Source organism: Grosmannia clavigera (assembly GCF_000143105.1).
Source record: "Grosmannia clavigera kw1407 unplaced genomic scaffold GCSC_113, whole genome shotgun sequence".
In the NCBI taxonomy this organism is placed as follows: domain Eukaryota; kingdom Fungi; phylum Ascomycota; class Sordariomycetes; order Ophiostomatales; family Ophiostomataceae; genus Leptographium; species Leptographium clavigerum.
Window position 1 is genome coordinate 1,169,862 of NW_014040831.1, and position 13,534 is coordinate 1,183,395.

The window sequence follows — 13,534 nt, forward strand, 5'->3', positions numbered from 1 at the left end:
CCAAGACAGAGGTTCTTAGTGCTCCTCCTGGGGTGCGCACCACTTGTTGCTTAGTGTACCTTAAAAGAAAACTTTCAATCACAAGTACACATCGCGGCTAGCCATTCCTACTCTGCCCTGTCAACAAGATCGGCGTAATTTGTAAACTCGTCGTCGGCCAGGAACATGTCGAGTTCTTCCGGGTGGGTTCCCAACGCGAGCTCGATGCCGCCATCCTTCTTCATGGGGAAGACGACGAGGAAGCGGAAGCGGCCATGGCCGCGTTCGAGCTGGGGACGCATGGACTCAGGCGAGCCGGCGTTGGCAAAGAGGCTGTCGCCGAAGCAGATGTCGTCCATGGGGAAGAGCATCAGGTTAGAGATCATGGCGTGCATGTGGTCGAGGCCCATGTTGGCAGTCGAGAAGCGGGGGTGATCGGGGAGCGACTGCAGGAGGGAGAAGACGTCGTGGACGAGCGAGGGGGTGATTCGGGTGGCTGCTTGGCGTAGAAGCAAGGCGACGCGACCGATGGTTGTGTTGGGTGCGCAGAGCTGCTCGACGGGCATGCTAGAGTGGTTGAGAAGGAGGAGGCTGCCCATGTACGTAGATGGAAGCAAGGAAGAGAAGTAGGGACGGCCGTCGGAGGGCAGCTCAAGTATGGAGACATCGTCGGGCCCAAAAGAGCGGCCGTGAGCCTCGGTGGCGATGCGGTATCGAACCCGGATGGCGGCCCGCCAGAAGAAGGCCTGGACGATATCGCTGATGGAGCTGGCGGGTGTAGCGATGCCCTGGGCCGCCTGGTCGGCAAGAACGTCGCGCTTCATCTGGGCAAGCTTCTCGGGCCGGATCATGAAGAGGGTCGTCCGGAGAGGCCGATCAGCCGGTGGCGGCGGCCAGACAGAGTGCAATTGGAAGGCTGACCGAGGAAGTCGGTCGTCTGGAGGGCAGAACGGCAGAAAGGCCCAGGTTTCGGGATCGATATCGGACAGTGGCCGAGACCAGCCCTCGTGCTCGTGGATAATCTCAGGCAGGCTGTGGTTGAAGCTCTCGGGATCGTACCAGCTGCAATTGGCGGCCTGGTCACCCTGCAGGAAGCGACAGTTCTCGGCCCAGGCCTTGATGGCGACCATGACGCCGAGGCCATTGAGGCAGCAGTGGTTGATGTCGACGGCGAGGAGGCAGCCACCATGAACAAAGTTGGCCTGGCCCACAAAGATGTCGGCGGGCAGCTGGGGAAAGGGGTCATCGCGCAGAACAAGGCTATCGTGGAAGGCCGATGGTGCGAAACCGTGGTCGCGCAGGTGGACAAACGACGGCAGCACGTCCGAGAGGTCCCGGCAGACCAGTCGGTTATGGACCAAAGAAGCCATGGCGAGAGGCGGAATGGTGACGCAGAGGTCGTCTTGAACGAAGCCGATCTCCTGCTCGGAGCAGCGCATGACCTTGCCGCCAAGGGCCGGGATCATGTCCAGAGTGCGATTCAGGCCGGCCTGCAGGTGGTCAAAGGCCTGCCGGAAGCCGACGCCCGGTTTCAGCGGCAGGTAGAACACCAGACCCATGCCGTGATTCGGATTGACATAGTCGAGCGCATTGAGCCGGAACGACTGGCGCGCCTTGTGCTGCCGGACCAGGGCCTCCATGCTTGCAAAAGGCCGGGCAGCAGCCTGTGATGTCGCTACTTCTTCGGTCCTAGCCAGCAAGATCTGCACGGCAGCCGTCAGCCTTTCGAGCGTCGGGTTCGCGTACAAGTGACGGGGAGCGATCTTGTCGGTGAGACCGGTGGCTGTCCGGAGGGTCTTGGCCGCAGAAAAGACGCCCAGCGAGTCCAGTCCGAGGTCGAAGAGGTTCGCATCGACCGCAACGTCCTGGATACCGGGCAGCGACGAGGCCAGGATGTCGCGGATTCAGGCCTCGACGGCCGCTGCAGAAGAGCCGCCATGGATGGTGACGGGGCCGACAATGTGGTCGTCGCTGCGCGAGTGGTAGAAGCGTTCGATGTAGTCGGCATAGAGGGCTAGGGTGGCTGACCGCTTGACCGTGCCCTTGTCGGTGCGAAAGAAGGGCTTGTCGGGCTCAGCAATGGTAACAAAGTCGCGCAGCAGCTGGTTCTGGTGGCGCGACTGGCTGTTGGCCTGCCGGACTGTCTCCCAGAGGCTGTCGAGAAGCCGGTGGTCTGTCTGGTCGGAACCGTCGTGCAGCTCGATCAGCAGGCCAGCCTGCGGCCTTCCGGTGCCAAAGACGAGACAGCCCCGGACAGCTGGATGGGTGGTGACGAGGGCCTCGGTGTCGAGAGGCGAGATTTTGTAGCCGCTGGAGAGCACGACGAGGTCGTCACTGCGGCCCTTGAATGCCCACAAGTTTGGCTTCCCTGGGTGGCGCACGTACAGGACCTTGAGGTTGATGGACTGCAGGTCGGGAAAGGTGTGAAAGATGCCCTGGAAGAGTGGCCAGTACGCGTTGCGATGGACCCAGTGTTCAAACGTGTCGGGCTCGAGCTCGAGCTCGCGGAACTCGAAGCCGGCATGCGGGTGGAAGCAGAACCAGAACCAGTCTTCCCGCGGCGGCACGAGGTTGCCGATGAACAGACCTTCCGTCGTGCCCGTGAGATTGAGCACGCGTACCACCTGGTTGACCTTGCCGGCGCTGACCGGACTGACCGGACCGCCCGATGCGCAGATGAACTTGGACGGCCGCAGCTTAGTCAGCACCGAGGCCGTCTCGCCGAGCTCGTCCACCAGCGACGGCACCAAGCTCCAGATGTCGATGGTCGTCGTCTCGGCTAGCCTCTCGACGAGACCCATGTTCGGCAGCACCCCCTTCGGGCCCAGGATACAGTGCAGGCGGAACAGAGCCGGCATCAGGACGTTCATGATCATCCCGGCCCCGTGGCTCATCGGAAAGGCCGAGTAGATCCGATCGCCCACTTTCCAGTCCGTCGTCCACGGCAGCAGCCCGTCACAGCCGTCAACTGGTGGCAGCAGCCGCACGGCATCCATGGTGGCATGTGCAGAACCTTCATCGGCCGCCTTGCCAGCAGGTCTTGGACCAGAGAAACCGGGGTGATGTCGCCGGCACTCGCCCAGACGTTGCATCCGGTTGCCTCCAGCACGGCCAGCCCGCCTTCTATGCTATTCTTGGGCGAAAGGAAGAGAGCCTGCGCGAACATGTTGGTTCAGTCCGAGGTGCATCACCTAGCAGTTAAATAGGAGACGTACCGCATAGCCAACCTTGACACAGGCATACGTCAGGAGAATGTGTCGCAAGTCGTCTGAGATCAAGAGAGTCAGTTGGCCGGCACGGACAAAAGTTGATCGAGAAGCAGATCCGGCTCACGTGGTCCAATGTAACCCAAAGCTTGGATCGAGTCGGGCTTTCCGACTTGTCCCTGCAGCCACCAAGCGGTCTTGTCGACGGCCTGGGCAAACTTCCGCGCTGTCACCGGCTGGTACTGCAGCGTGTCACTAGCGATTGTCGTCAGCGAGAATACGACGCGGTCGGGCTCAGCAGCTGCCAGGCTGTCCATGATCTGTGGGATGAGCCTCCTTCCATATGGAGGCGATGCAGTCGTCTCGGCATCGGCGTCCGCGAGTAGCAAGTAGGCGCAGCTGGGAGGAGACCCTGTGCTGCTCTGGCAGTCTGACTGCGACGGCGACGACAGCGATGCGGTCGAGCTGCTGGGCGATTCTTGTTGGGGTGTCAGGGCTCCGCTGAGATACGTGCTGGCACTGAGTGGCCGCGCTGGCTGGAGGTAGCTGGCCGACAGCTCACCAATGCCCGGTGCGTCGCCGGCGCGCTGCTTTTCGCGAAAGTGGCTAGGCCGGCCGACATCATCGTCCGAGAAGACGAGCTCGAGCCGGTCGTCCTTGGCAAACTCGCCCATCGGTGCGCTGATCCAGGTTCCGTCGGCCAGCTGGGCCACGCTGCAGTGCCACGGCGTCGTGAAGCCGGTCCGCGTGTTGAGCAGGCTGATCGACACCTTGGTGCCGCAGATGGACTCGTGGATCGACAGCCGCAGGTGATGGGGGAAGGCCGCCTTGACGGCGCCGGCAAAGGCCGGCAAGGTTAGAAGGTCTTTTCTTTCTTTTCTTTCTTTTTTTATATTTTCTTTCATTTTTCTTTCATTTTTTTCCATGCTTGTATAAACTCACATATCCCCGGATCAGCATCTGCTTCGCAAGGTACTTGCAATCACACCGATAGTCATTGGCCGTCCGGTCAGCCCCTCGGGGAAAGATGTGCTTCAAATCCGACTCGAGGAAACGCTTGTAGCCGAGATACGTCAGCTTCGTGTCCGAGTTGCTGGCAATCTCCTGGTCGATGTCGAGGTCGTCCCGGCCGTACTTGTTGAGCAACAGCCGGCGGAAGTTGGTGCAGTTGGCCACATACGTAATCTCCCGCATCTTCTTCAGCTGTGGCACCTCGAGCAGGTCGCGCATCCGCGAGAAGCCAATGTTGTCAAACTGCTTCTGCACGGCCATCTTGCGCTGCGCCTCGCCATACGCCCATGTCTCTTGGTCGGATATGCAGAGCAGGTCTGGAAAATCAGAAAGATCAGAAGACGCACAATAATGGTGGGCAGATCATGTCTTAACATCCAACTCACCGTTGTATGTGATGCCGTCTGAGATGATCGTCACTCGGGCTCCGGCTGCGTAAATTTCCTGAATGCGGTTGCACATAGTGTTGAGCCGGTCCAGGGCCAGCTCTTCGGCTTTGTCCGGCAGACTTCCCAACACCTTGTACACCTTGTTGGCCGACTTGAACGGAAAGGCCGGAAGACATGTCTCAACCGGGGTGCCAGCCTCGATAGACCAGCCAATGATTGCCAGAAAATGGGCTGCACCTCCCTGCTGCTGCTCCTTTGCGTTATCAAACTTGTTGAGTGCATATTCACTAATAATGTCCAGGATGAGGCGAGCCGTCTGGCTGCTGCCACCACCAGCTGCGGAATTGTCTCCGGAATTCTGCACGTCTTGCATTGTGGCTTTCTGAACCATTGGGCTGGACCGGAGTGAGTTGGACTGTTGGTACACTGCAGATCTGTCCTGAGAACGGCGGTGTAGACAAATGATCGATGGCCGAGCTAATATCAAGCAATTCCAGGCGAATCCTCAGTTACTCGACTCTATTTTCTAGAAGCAAAACAGACAGGCAGTCATGTCCGTTTTATCTACGAAATTCCTGGGCTCGGCTGCACATATCCCAGTCTTACTCTTTGACCTTGCCTCTCTTGGTGAAGGCCATTATTCCTATGCAGTCAGATTGTTGTGAATCATCACGATGGAGAAAATATGTCACCGATCAAAACACTAGAGCACAAGCGCGTTTGAGAAGGTTCGGCTTCTGCAGACTGAGCTGACGACTATGCAGGCTGGCCCAGCTACCACCACGGCCTGAGCAGATTTGAGTCAGTTCCAAGAGCTCCAAGAGCACGCGAGCCGACGCCGGAAAAATCGCCTCGACAGAAACTGTTACAGGTGGCTTCATGGACAAGCACAGATGGGAGAAAAAGCGCCGACTACTCGGCCATATAAGCCTTGGCAGTCGCTTCCCTCTCCTAAGACCAAGGCTGAGAGATCCAACTCTGCTATCTAAACGGACCTGTTCTCGTTCGTCTATAGGTGGATTTGCAGGCTCGACGAATTATCCCTCCAAGCAGAAACAAGCATCCGTCAAAGATACGTTCTCTCAAAACAGCAGACATAAGCCTCCTCAGAAACCTGCGGCCTCTAGGTATGCTGCAGCCTTAAAGTACGCAGATACTGAACTGGGCCTCGCGGTGGACAGGCTTCAACGGGCAAATTGGAGCATGTATCGGCAGTATGCCACCATATGAGCTCCTTCAACAATGTCGGCCTATCGGCCCTTTACAGGCTGTCTGGACCTCTATCGCCCTTTGCGTCAGAGTTGCAGCGTTGCATTCTCGCCGCTGCCAAGGTTGTGGTCCGTAAGCACGTATCTTAATCGCTATCCCAGTCAATGAAGGTTCTCCTGATGCCTCTTTTTCTTCTCTTCCTTGGATTGATCTCAACCAGTGCATCGAATCTCGCAAGCGATCGCGCCCTCTGGACGAATACGGCTGGATGAGGACAGGGGGCTGGACTCGATTCTTCAAGATCAGCACAACACCAACTTCATGTCTGACTACGGCACGTTGCCATTCTAGCGCCCCGTCATTCTGCAGACACCAAGCGAGGGGCGAGGGGCGGTAGTTTACTGCCTCATTCCTTCCATCATGCTATTGGAGACGGTGTGGCCTGTCTGATCTTTCACAGGGAGTTTCACAGTGCCTTGGAGGCCGTTTCTGCCACATCGCCTGCCTCTTCGCCCGTCGTCATTTCAGACAAAAAGTTCTCCCTTCTCCCGGACGTGTGGGAGCTGCACCCTATGCCCATCGATGCGAGCCTTCACAGTGCTCCCACAACAGTTGTGATGGAGTGGACTGGTGGTCCCATTTCCACTCCGGTTGTATTCCATTATCGTGCTTCCTGTCGCCGTCCATCTCCAAAGCATTCTTCCACGAATGCAGAGAGAGCAGCGTATCTGTTACGTCTGAACTGTCCTCAATCATCGCCTTATTTTTTTTCCACTCTCTCATCTGACATGAAGTGACAACAATACACACACGCTTAATACTGGGCACCCATAATTTGACAGAAGCATGTATGCCCCAACCCTGTCATAATACCACGAAGGAGGACCACGTGATGTGTGGCGGCAGCTTAAATATTCGTACTTTGTCGCGAATACTCTATATCTTCCATCTTATTTCCAGCAAAGTGCAATTTTTCACAGGTCTTCCCTCCTAATGATCTTATTGACCGGCCTGCTAGTGGTCATCACACTATTATCCAAGATTGTACAGTCTAACTATACCGGCCTACAATTTACCATGCAAGATTCTTTACTTCTCCAGCTCCCTAATGTTGAAAGCTTTCTGGTCACGCCTGAGAATCCAGCACGCAACGACCAGCTGGATCACGCACGATGCGCAGCACTGCACAACTTTATCCTCCGGTACGGATAGCTGGCCGACGGGCGGTCGTTGGATGATTTGAACAATAATCCCTTCTTTGAGCGCTATGACGACGCGGACGAGATCCGTGACCGGCTACATGACTCTCTCGTTGCCTTCCTCGAGGCAGCCGAGATCCCAAAAGAGATGTGGACCTTTTACTTTTGGGTTTCCGGCATCGCCGAGCCGTCGGAAATGTTCCAAGATGGGGTCAGCAATGGCGAGGCTGACCGCTTTGTCGTGCTGTATACGACAAACATTGGCCTTGCTGGGCATTCGACCGGACTCGTGTATGATCAGCGCACCCACCGTGCCACAATGGCGCTTGGAATAGAAGATCTCGACTTTTCACAGCCACCCGAGCAGCATAGCGACCTTTGGCACCCGCTGGAGACGGTGCTCACCCAGTGGATTGAGATGATCCGCATCGGAAAGATCACGGCATCCCCAGAGGACGAAGGCGATGGCGACGATAGCGACGAGCGTGTTGGGAGTGAAGAGGGTGATGCGGCCGGCAATAGAATAGAAAAGGCCACAAACGAAAAGTTGGGGCCTTGGACATGGCACGCATACAGCGCAACGCAGGTCGACAGCGCCGTTGCTGCATCCAACAGGCTAGCCTCTGCCATTGAGAGCCGCATGCCCGAGGGCTCATTGCTGCCGGAAAGCGCCAGTCCTCTGCTCCGCGACGCCGACTTGGATGCTGCTGCCGTGCCAGCCAACTGCTTCATACGAAGCTTCTTAACCCACATACGTCCGCCTCGGTTCAGTACTATTGCGCCCGGCCTACTTGTGCCGCACGATGCGGCGCGCTTTGCTCGCCAGCAGAGATTCACGCGCATGGACTACGCCTCTGCAGACGACGGCCAGCACATTATACCGCCGGTACTGATCTTTTCCGCCGAGGGCGACCGCACTGTCAACTTTGACTCGGACAGCCGATACATCTCGCACAATCCCTTCTGTCGGGCTTTCGCTGATGGTGTGCCGGCCGGAGACCATTCCGTACCGGCAGGCCTCTACAGCGAGTCGGTGGAGCGCACTGCTGTCGACAATGCCGAAGAAGGTTTCCGGCTGCTCCTGCCGTATTGTCTTCGCGAAGCCGGCCAGGAGGACTCTGGGGCCAAGAAGAGTGATGGTGGTTACGTCGAAAAGAAGAGTGTCGCCGACTTGTTTCAGCATGGTTTCAAACCGTTTGGGGGTGAATGGTGGAGGGCGCAGCGGCTGGAGAGGCTCTTTGATCGCTGGCGAGAGTTGGTCGAGAGTCGCGTCTGGGCCGTTTGCGAGACAGGGGTCCAGGGATCGATTGATATATTCAAGGACGCCGACACCACGAGAACCCGAGACTACTGGATTGCACCCAGTTGGTGATACTACTTTGACTAAGCATACAAGAGTAACTACATGAGAGAGGCCTTTGCTGTCATCAGTTGTAGAATGGGACCATGCCACGAATGGTGCTGCTGTGCTGCACAGATCTGCGAGCAGGATCATGAGACAATAACGTGACAATGTGGTCGCTTCTAGGCTCTTCAGGGGAAGGTAGGGTCAAATGGCCTCGTTGGGTACAGGTGGCTCTAGCACTATTGGCTGATCTGCTGGTCCCACCAACGAGTCTGTGTCAGGCGCTGCAGGTCCTTTTATGTGGTTACAGATCTATTACGCAACTGGTAAGGTGTGGTCGTTGTTAGGAGAAAAGCAAAGACGGAAGATCAGAGGTGCTCGGGACAAGAGGGACGGAATGTGAGTAGGCCGGACTTCCGGGTGGCATCATAAGGTTTGGTCAGTCTTTTTGCCCGGCAAGTGGTATATAACTACAGGCGATGGCCGTCTTAAGGATGGAAAATCTCTAGACCAATATTTAACTTACACACACTACAATGTTACACAAAGCACAACATTGCACACAACACACTTAACACTCTACACAATGTCTGGTATTCTAAAGCAGCCACTGCACGTTCTTAAGCTGATATCTATACAAAAAATTAATTTTTATAGCTTTTACTCTATGCACTACTAGCCTGTAACGCAAAGGTGCTGCCTTTTGCGTGATACTAGTGTAAGACCTGCACAGTAATCCTTGTAGGATATACGTCTAGACTAGCTGTACGTTTTGTAGTGAGCTTCTTTAGAAGATATAGTGATAATGTTTCGTAGGGTGGTTAACTGGAGTCTAGACTGTGCGCAATTTGCGCGCAGATTAGAGCTTAGTCTTATTTAGTAAATTTAAACGGCAGAGGTTAGGTAACCTCTAGAAATCTACAAGGGGCAGCCTTATTGTCCTGGTCGTCATCATCGTCGTCACCTTTTAAGAATAGCCTTGTGTATGTCATAATAAACGAGCGACGAGGCGACCTCAACCGGCGGACTCTCCTCGGCAAACTGTGTTTAAGTTGTTTCAGGGTCCCTTTGCCGCCACCACATACCGAACTGCGCAGAGCATCAGCCCACGAAATCCTGTGCTTTAGACTTAGGCATAGACTCGGGAACATGTGTGTGGGCTACTAGGGCATAATAGCAGCTTTTCCCTTTCCGAGAGCCCCAGAAGCGCCGTCCTCAGACTGAATGGCACACGAGTTCTTCTAGTTGTCAGTGGAATAGTCGTCGTCGTCGGACCCCTTTAGCATCATCTCCCTCTCGAAAGCCTCCCGTTCGAAATCAAACTCTGAAAAGTCTTCGTCCAAGTCGTCTGGGCCGGCAGAACCAGACATGGCTGCCACTCGCACACAAGCCCATTGGATGTTAATCATCTTGCGCATATTATTGGCCTCCTCAAGCGTGTCGAGAGCGATCTCGAACTCTTGGCCAGTGACAATAGGTCTAAACGAACTGTGCTGGATGGCGTTGGCATAGCCTTTCAGGTCAGGCCCGCGGCCCTCCCCGTATGACCCTTCCGCTAGTGCGTCTGCCATCCTCTGGCAGTCATTTGTTCCTGGCTCGACCCGGATCGTCCGCCGTGGGTCCCCCTTTTTGTGCGGCATCCAATGAAATAGTATCACAACGGCATGCTTCTCCCCCCGCGGCACAATCCCGGAGCACTCGATTCCCCAGTGTGGCTTTGCCCACCACGCGTGCAAATATGGGTTCAACGAAATCATGTTCCATGCTTTATCAGAGGTGCCTAAGCTGGCCTCGATGAGGGAGACGTATGAAATGACCTCGGGGGGAGGAAAAAACATTTGCAAACAAGTTTGAAACCGCGACGTATACAGGATTATGTTCGTCGTGCAAGAATTAAACGCAAATGGCACAATGTGACACGCCTCTGGGTGTATAGTGTGTGTTAGAACGCACATGCGATTATCCCTCTCAAGACACTAGCAAAGTTAGGACAGCGAAAGATGTACATGCGGATCTAGCGGACAATACCATTTGTTTTTCCGCCTCGTTGCGATGTGTAGAAGACTCGGGTGGCCCCTCAACTGCATGCCGCTCCTTATTAGGAGCCTTTCGCTTTTTCGTAGCTGCATCCGGGTGTTTTCCTTGTAGAACTATAAGGTATCCGTTAGTTAGCATAGGCAGGGAATAAAAAATAGCTTCAAAAAGGAAGGACTCACAGTATCTGATAAGGTCTCGCATGCTCTCACGCACCCAATGGAAGCCTGCGATAGCGTTAAGAACGTGACCAACGTTGGCATCAGGACCGAGTTTAGTGTTGCGCACAAGATCACGAAGCAGATCAAGTGGCATAAGCAAAAGAATAGAGACCTGCACGGCGGTAAAGGCAGTAAGCATCGGGTAAGTTGCCTGGATGTTCTTAAGAAGCTCATTTGCAAGGTCCTGGCGAATCGCCACCTCATCTGCAGATGGGATCCACGTGGCGCTGCGCATGGTAGGAAAGGGAGTATCGAGAAATGACTTGAGGGCGTTGATGTACTCTCTTGGCGGGTTTTGTTCCAAGAACTGGTCCAGGGCTTGGTGGATAAAAGAGGACGCCATCGTGATGATGGCAGGCCGAAAGGAGAGATGTTGATAGGTAAGAATAAAAGAGAGGACGGATTTGGTTTAGTCGGTAGCGAAAGAGGGCCTAATGTACGGAGTAAGGCGAAAAGGCATGACATTCGACAGGGCTGATCTGTACGTACCGTGCCACGCCCCACTTTAATTAGAACACGCAGAACGTGCACCAACTAAAGTTGCTGCTCCCCAGAATACCTAATCACCCAGCCTACCTGATCAGGTACTGCTTGTATAGGACCTGCATATAAAAGATACTTAAAATGCTTTATCTTTAAACAGCTACTATAAATTAAGTTAAATAGTTGAAAAATATAGCGAAGTACTTTTATACTACTCTACTCCTGTGCGGCTAGCATAGGTGGTCTTAGGGGTGCACATCTCTTACTACTTAATACAACGATCTTCGCCTTATCACGTACTCTGTGCAGAGTACGGAGTATTAAAAGGTGACAAAAATGCGTCGGCCGGGAATCGAACCCGGGGCCTGTCGATGGCAACGACAGATTTTACCACTAAACCACCGACGCTAATTGGTGAGCAATTATGTACTTCGTAGACTTGCGAAGTCAAGATACTAAGGCAAGAGGCAATAGACTACTCCGTACTTGGATTACCCACCTTTTCCTTGCACCTTGGGCCCTGTTCTCCCTCCATTGTTTACGCGCTGTACCGAGCACCCGAACGTATTTAATTTGCACCACGGAATCGAGCACCTGGTATAAGAAAGAGGGTAAGCCTGGGTACTCCGTACCCGTGATGTTCTTAGTCAGGGCAGCGTTTGTAGCGATATTACTACTTACACCTAAAGGTAATAAGCCGTTACGCGGACCTGTACTAAGCGAAATAATCACATCTTACTTGCTTTAACTGTTGCCTCTTCAGTTATTTAGTTATAGAGAAATTGGACAACGAACTACAATCGACTATAAAACGTTGCGACTTATGAATTGAGAAGAGGCTTCAAAGGGAGGCTTTGTAAAACAGCTGCTTAGCGATGACGGATATTGAAAACTTATTCTACTTGAGAATTCGGAGCCGGAAAGTAATCCGGCGCATAGCGTTTTAGTAAAGAGAGAAGAGAACGAGGCCGCAGGAAGCGCTCCTAAGAGAAAAAAGTAGACTGGCAATTACAAAGGATCGAGAAAAGGGAGAAATCCTTGGAGTATGGCATGCTTCTGAGACTTGCCGCCGACTTCGAGCACTACTTTCTTTAGGTTGCTCCGCGTGGATCGAGTCATTATACGAGGTTAGACTTCTAGAGTCGGCAGGTTGGCCGAGGTAACGTGGCACATACTTGGGATTTCATGTCTTCTACAATGTCAGACAACTTTTTCTTGCTTTCTTCGACACTATTCACATCGACAAGATCAGGTTGACAGTGAATGGCCTCTTGTAGGTACCACTTGATCTCGGAAGCTTAATCTGGATGCTGGATCGGAGTACATAATCACGCCATATACAGATTCAAAAACACTGGCTGACGAAGATCTATATAACAAGTAAGGCGCATCAATCACACGGAAATGAAATTCGGTGTCCATTCGTCTCTATTTCGGAAAAATAATCCACCTGGTGAGGACTGTCATAGTCTTTCTTACACTAGAAGCAGAAGACAGCCACAAAGATGGCCAGGCCACCAGTCACTGAAACCGAGTAGAAAAACTTCAACCGAAACAGGGATGTGAAATAAGAACCTAAAGATAACAGAAGAACAACAAGTGCTATCATAGAATAGGAAACAGTTTCATAGTGCAGCCCACCTCTACTAGTAGTCGGAACTGCTATACATAATCTTTTCCCTATGGTAGCCGGACCGCGGTAAAGAAGTAGGTAAGTTGTAGTCGTCATCCTCACGCAGGCTATCGCGCAGGATTCTGTAGCCCTGCTGGCGCTTGCTAAAGGATTGGACCCAATGCACAATGCTGCCAAGCTCGCCTGTCCACAACAGGCCAAAGAATATAACAACGGCTTTCACGAGCACGGCAGCAGCCCAGTATGCCCACTGGTTTAGCTTTATGTTGCGGACGTCGTTGGTGCTTATTGAAGATGCTAGTGGTGGCACTTAAAGGCAAGAATATAATCGCAACAATGATAAAGGCATATATTGCGTTGTCGTGCCGGTCCTTCGTCGTGTCTCGTCGTGTCTGTTTTATTTCGGTTCTGTAAGGTGTCAAGGTAGAAACATCGATACTACGTAAGAAGTGCTGACGCCTCTTATCTTGCTCATAATCTCTCATAATCTTTGTTTCCATCGGTCATAAGACATTGCACCCTACCCTGGAACCGGGCGGCTTGGACACATGTCGTCGGAGAAGATCGCGGAACCGACAAGATCTCAGCCTACCAGGCACCATACCGGGCAGAGAGCCTCGCAGGCCTTCCGCCAGCTTACATCGACGTCGGCGAGTGCGATGTGTTCCGCGATCCGGTCGTGGCCTACGCCACGAACATGTGGCGTTGTGGGTCTACATGCGAGCTGCACGTCTGGCCAGGGGCATTCCACCTCTTCGACGGGATGGACAATCCCGACGTGCCGCTGATCCATGCGGCCATCAAGACGAAAAAGGCCTGACTGAA

The 13,534-nt window shown here is 53.8% G+C and overlaps 4 protein-coding genes across 4 annotated transcripts; 2 read left to right on the forward strand and 2 right to left on the reverse strand.

Moving 5' to 3' along the window:
- Positions 1 to 107: 107 nt before the first annotated feature.
- On the reverse strand, positions 108 to 4,976 carry CMQ_4009 (transferase family protein; the record flags this gene model as incomplete). Its single annotated transcript, XM_014319947.1, has 6 exons — positions 108 to 1,844; positions 1,929 to 3,107; positions 3,195 to 3,247; positions 3,313 to 4,012; positions 4,128 to 4,513; positions 4,583 to 4,976. The coding sequence occupies 6 exons, from the start codon at positions 4,974 to 4,976 to the stop codon at positions 108 to 110; spliced, it is 4,449 nt and encodes a 1,482-aa protein (XP_014175422.1).
- A 1,990-nt stretch (positions 4,977 to 6,966) lies between these two features.
- CMQ_3364 (uncharacterized protein) lies at positions 6,967 to 8,365 on the forward strand (the record flags this gene model as incomplete). The annotated part of the gene is made up of 2 exons (XM_014319302.1): positions 6,967 to 6,996; positions 7,058 to 8,365. The coding sequence occupies 2 exons, from the start codon at positions 6,967 to 6,969 to the stop codon at positions 8,363 to 8,365; spliced, it is 1,338 nt and encodes a 445-aa protein (XP_014174777.1).
- A 1,214-nt stretch (positions 8,366 to 9,579) lies between these two features.
- CMQ_3834 (uncharacterized protein) lies at positions 9,580 to 10,936 on the reverse strand (the record flags this gene model as incomplete). Its single annotated transcript, XM_014319772.1, has 3 exons — positions 9,580 to 10,155; positions 10,367 to 10,488; positions 10,555 to 10,936. 3 exons carry the CDS (start codon positions 10,934 to 10,936, stop codon positions 9,580 to 9,582), a joined length of 1,080 nt encoding a protein of 359 aa, XP_014175247.1.
- A 1,933-nt stretch (positions 10,937 to 12,869) lies between these two features.
- Positions 12,870 to 13,529, forward strand: CMQ_4004 (esterase/lipase; the record flags this gene model as incomplete). Its single annotated transcript, XM_014319942.1, has 2 exons — positions 12,870 to 12,950; positions 13,305 to 13,529. The coding sequence occupies 2 exons, from the start codon at positions 12,870 to 12,872 to the stop codon at positions 13,527 to 13,529; spliced, it is 306 nt and encodes a 101-aa protein (XP_014175417.1).
- Between the last annotated feature and the right edge of the window lie 5 nt (positions 13,530 to 13,534).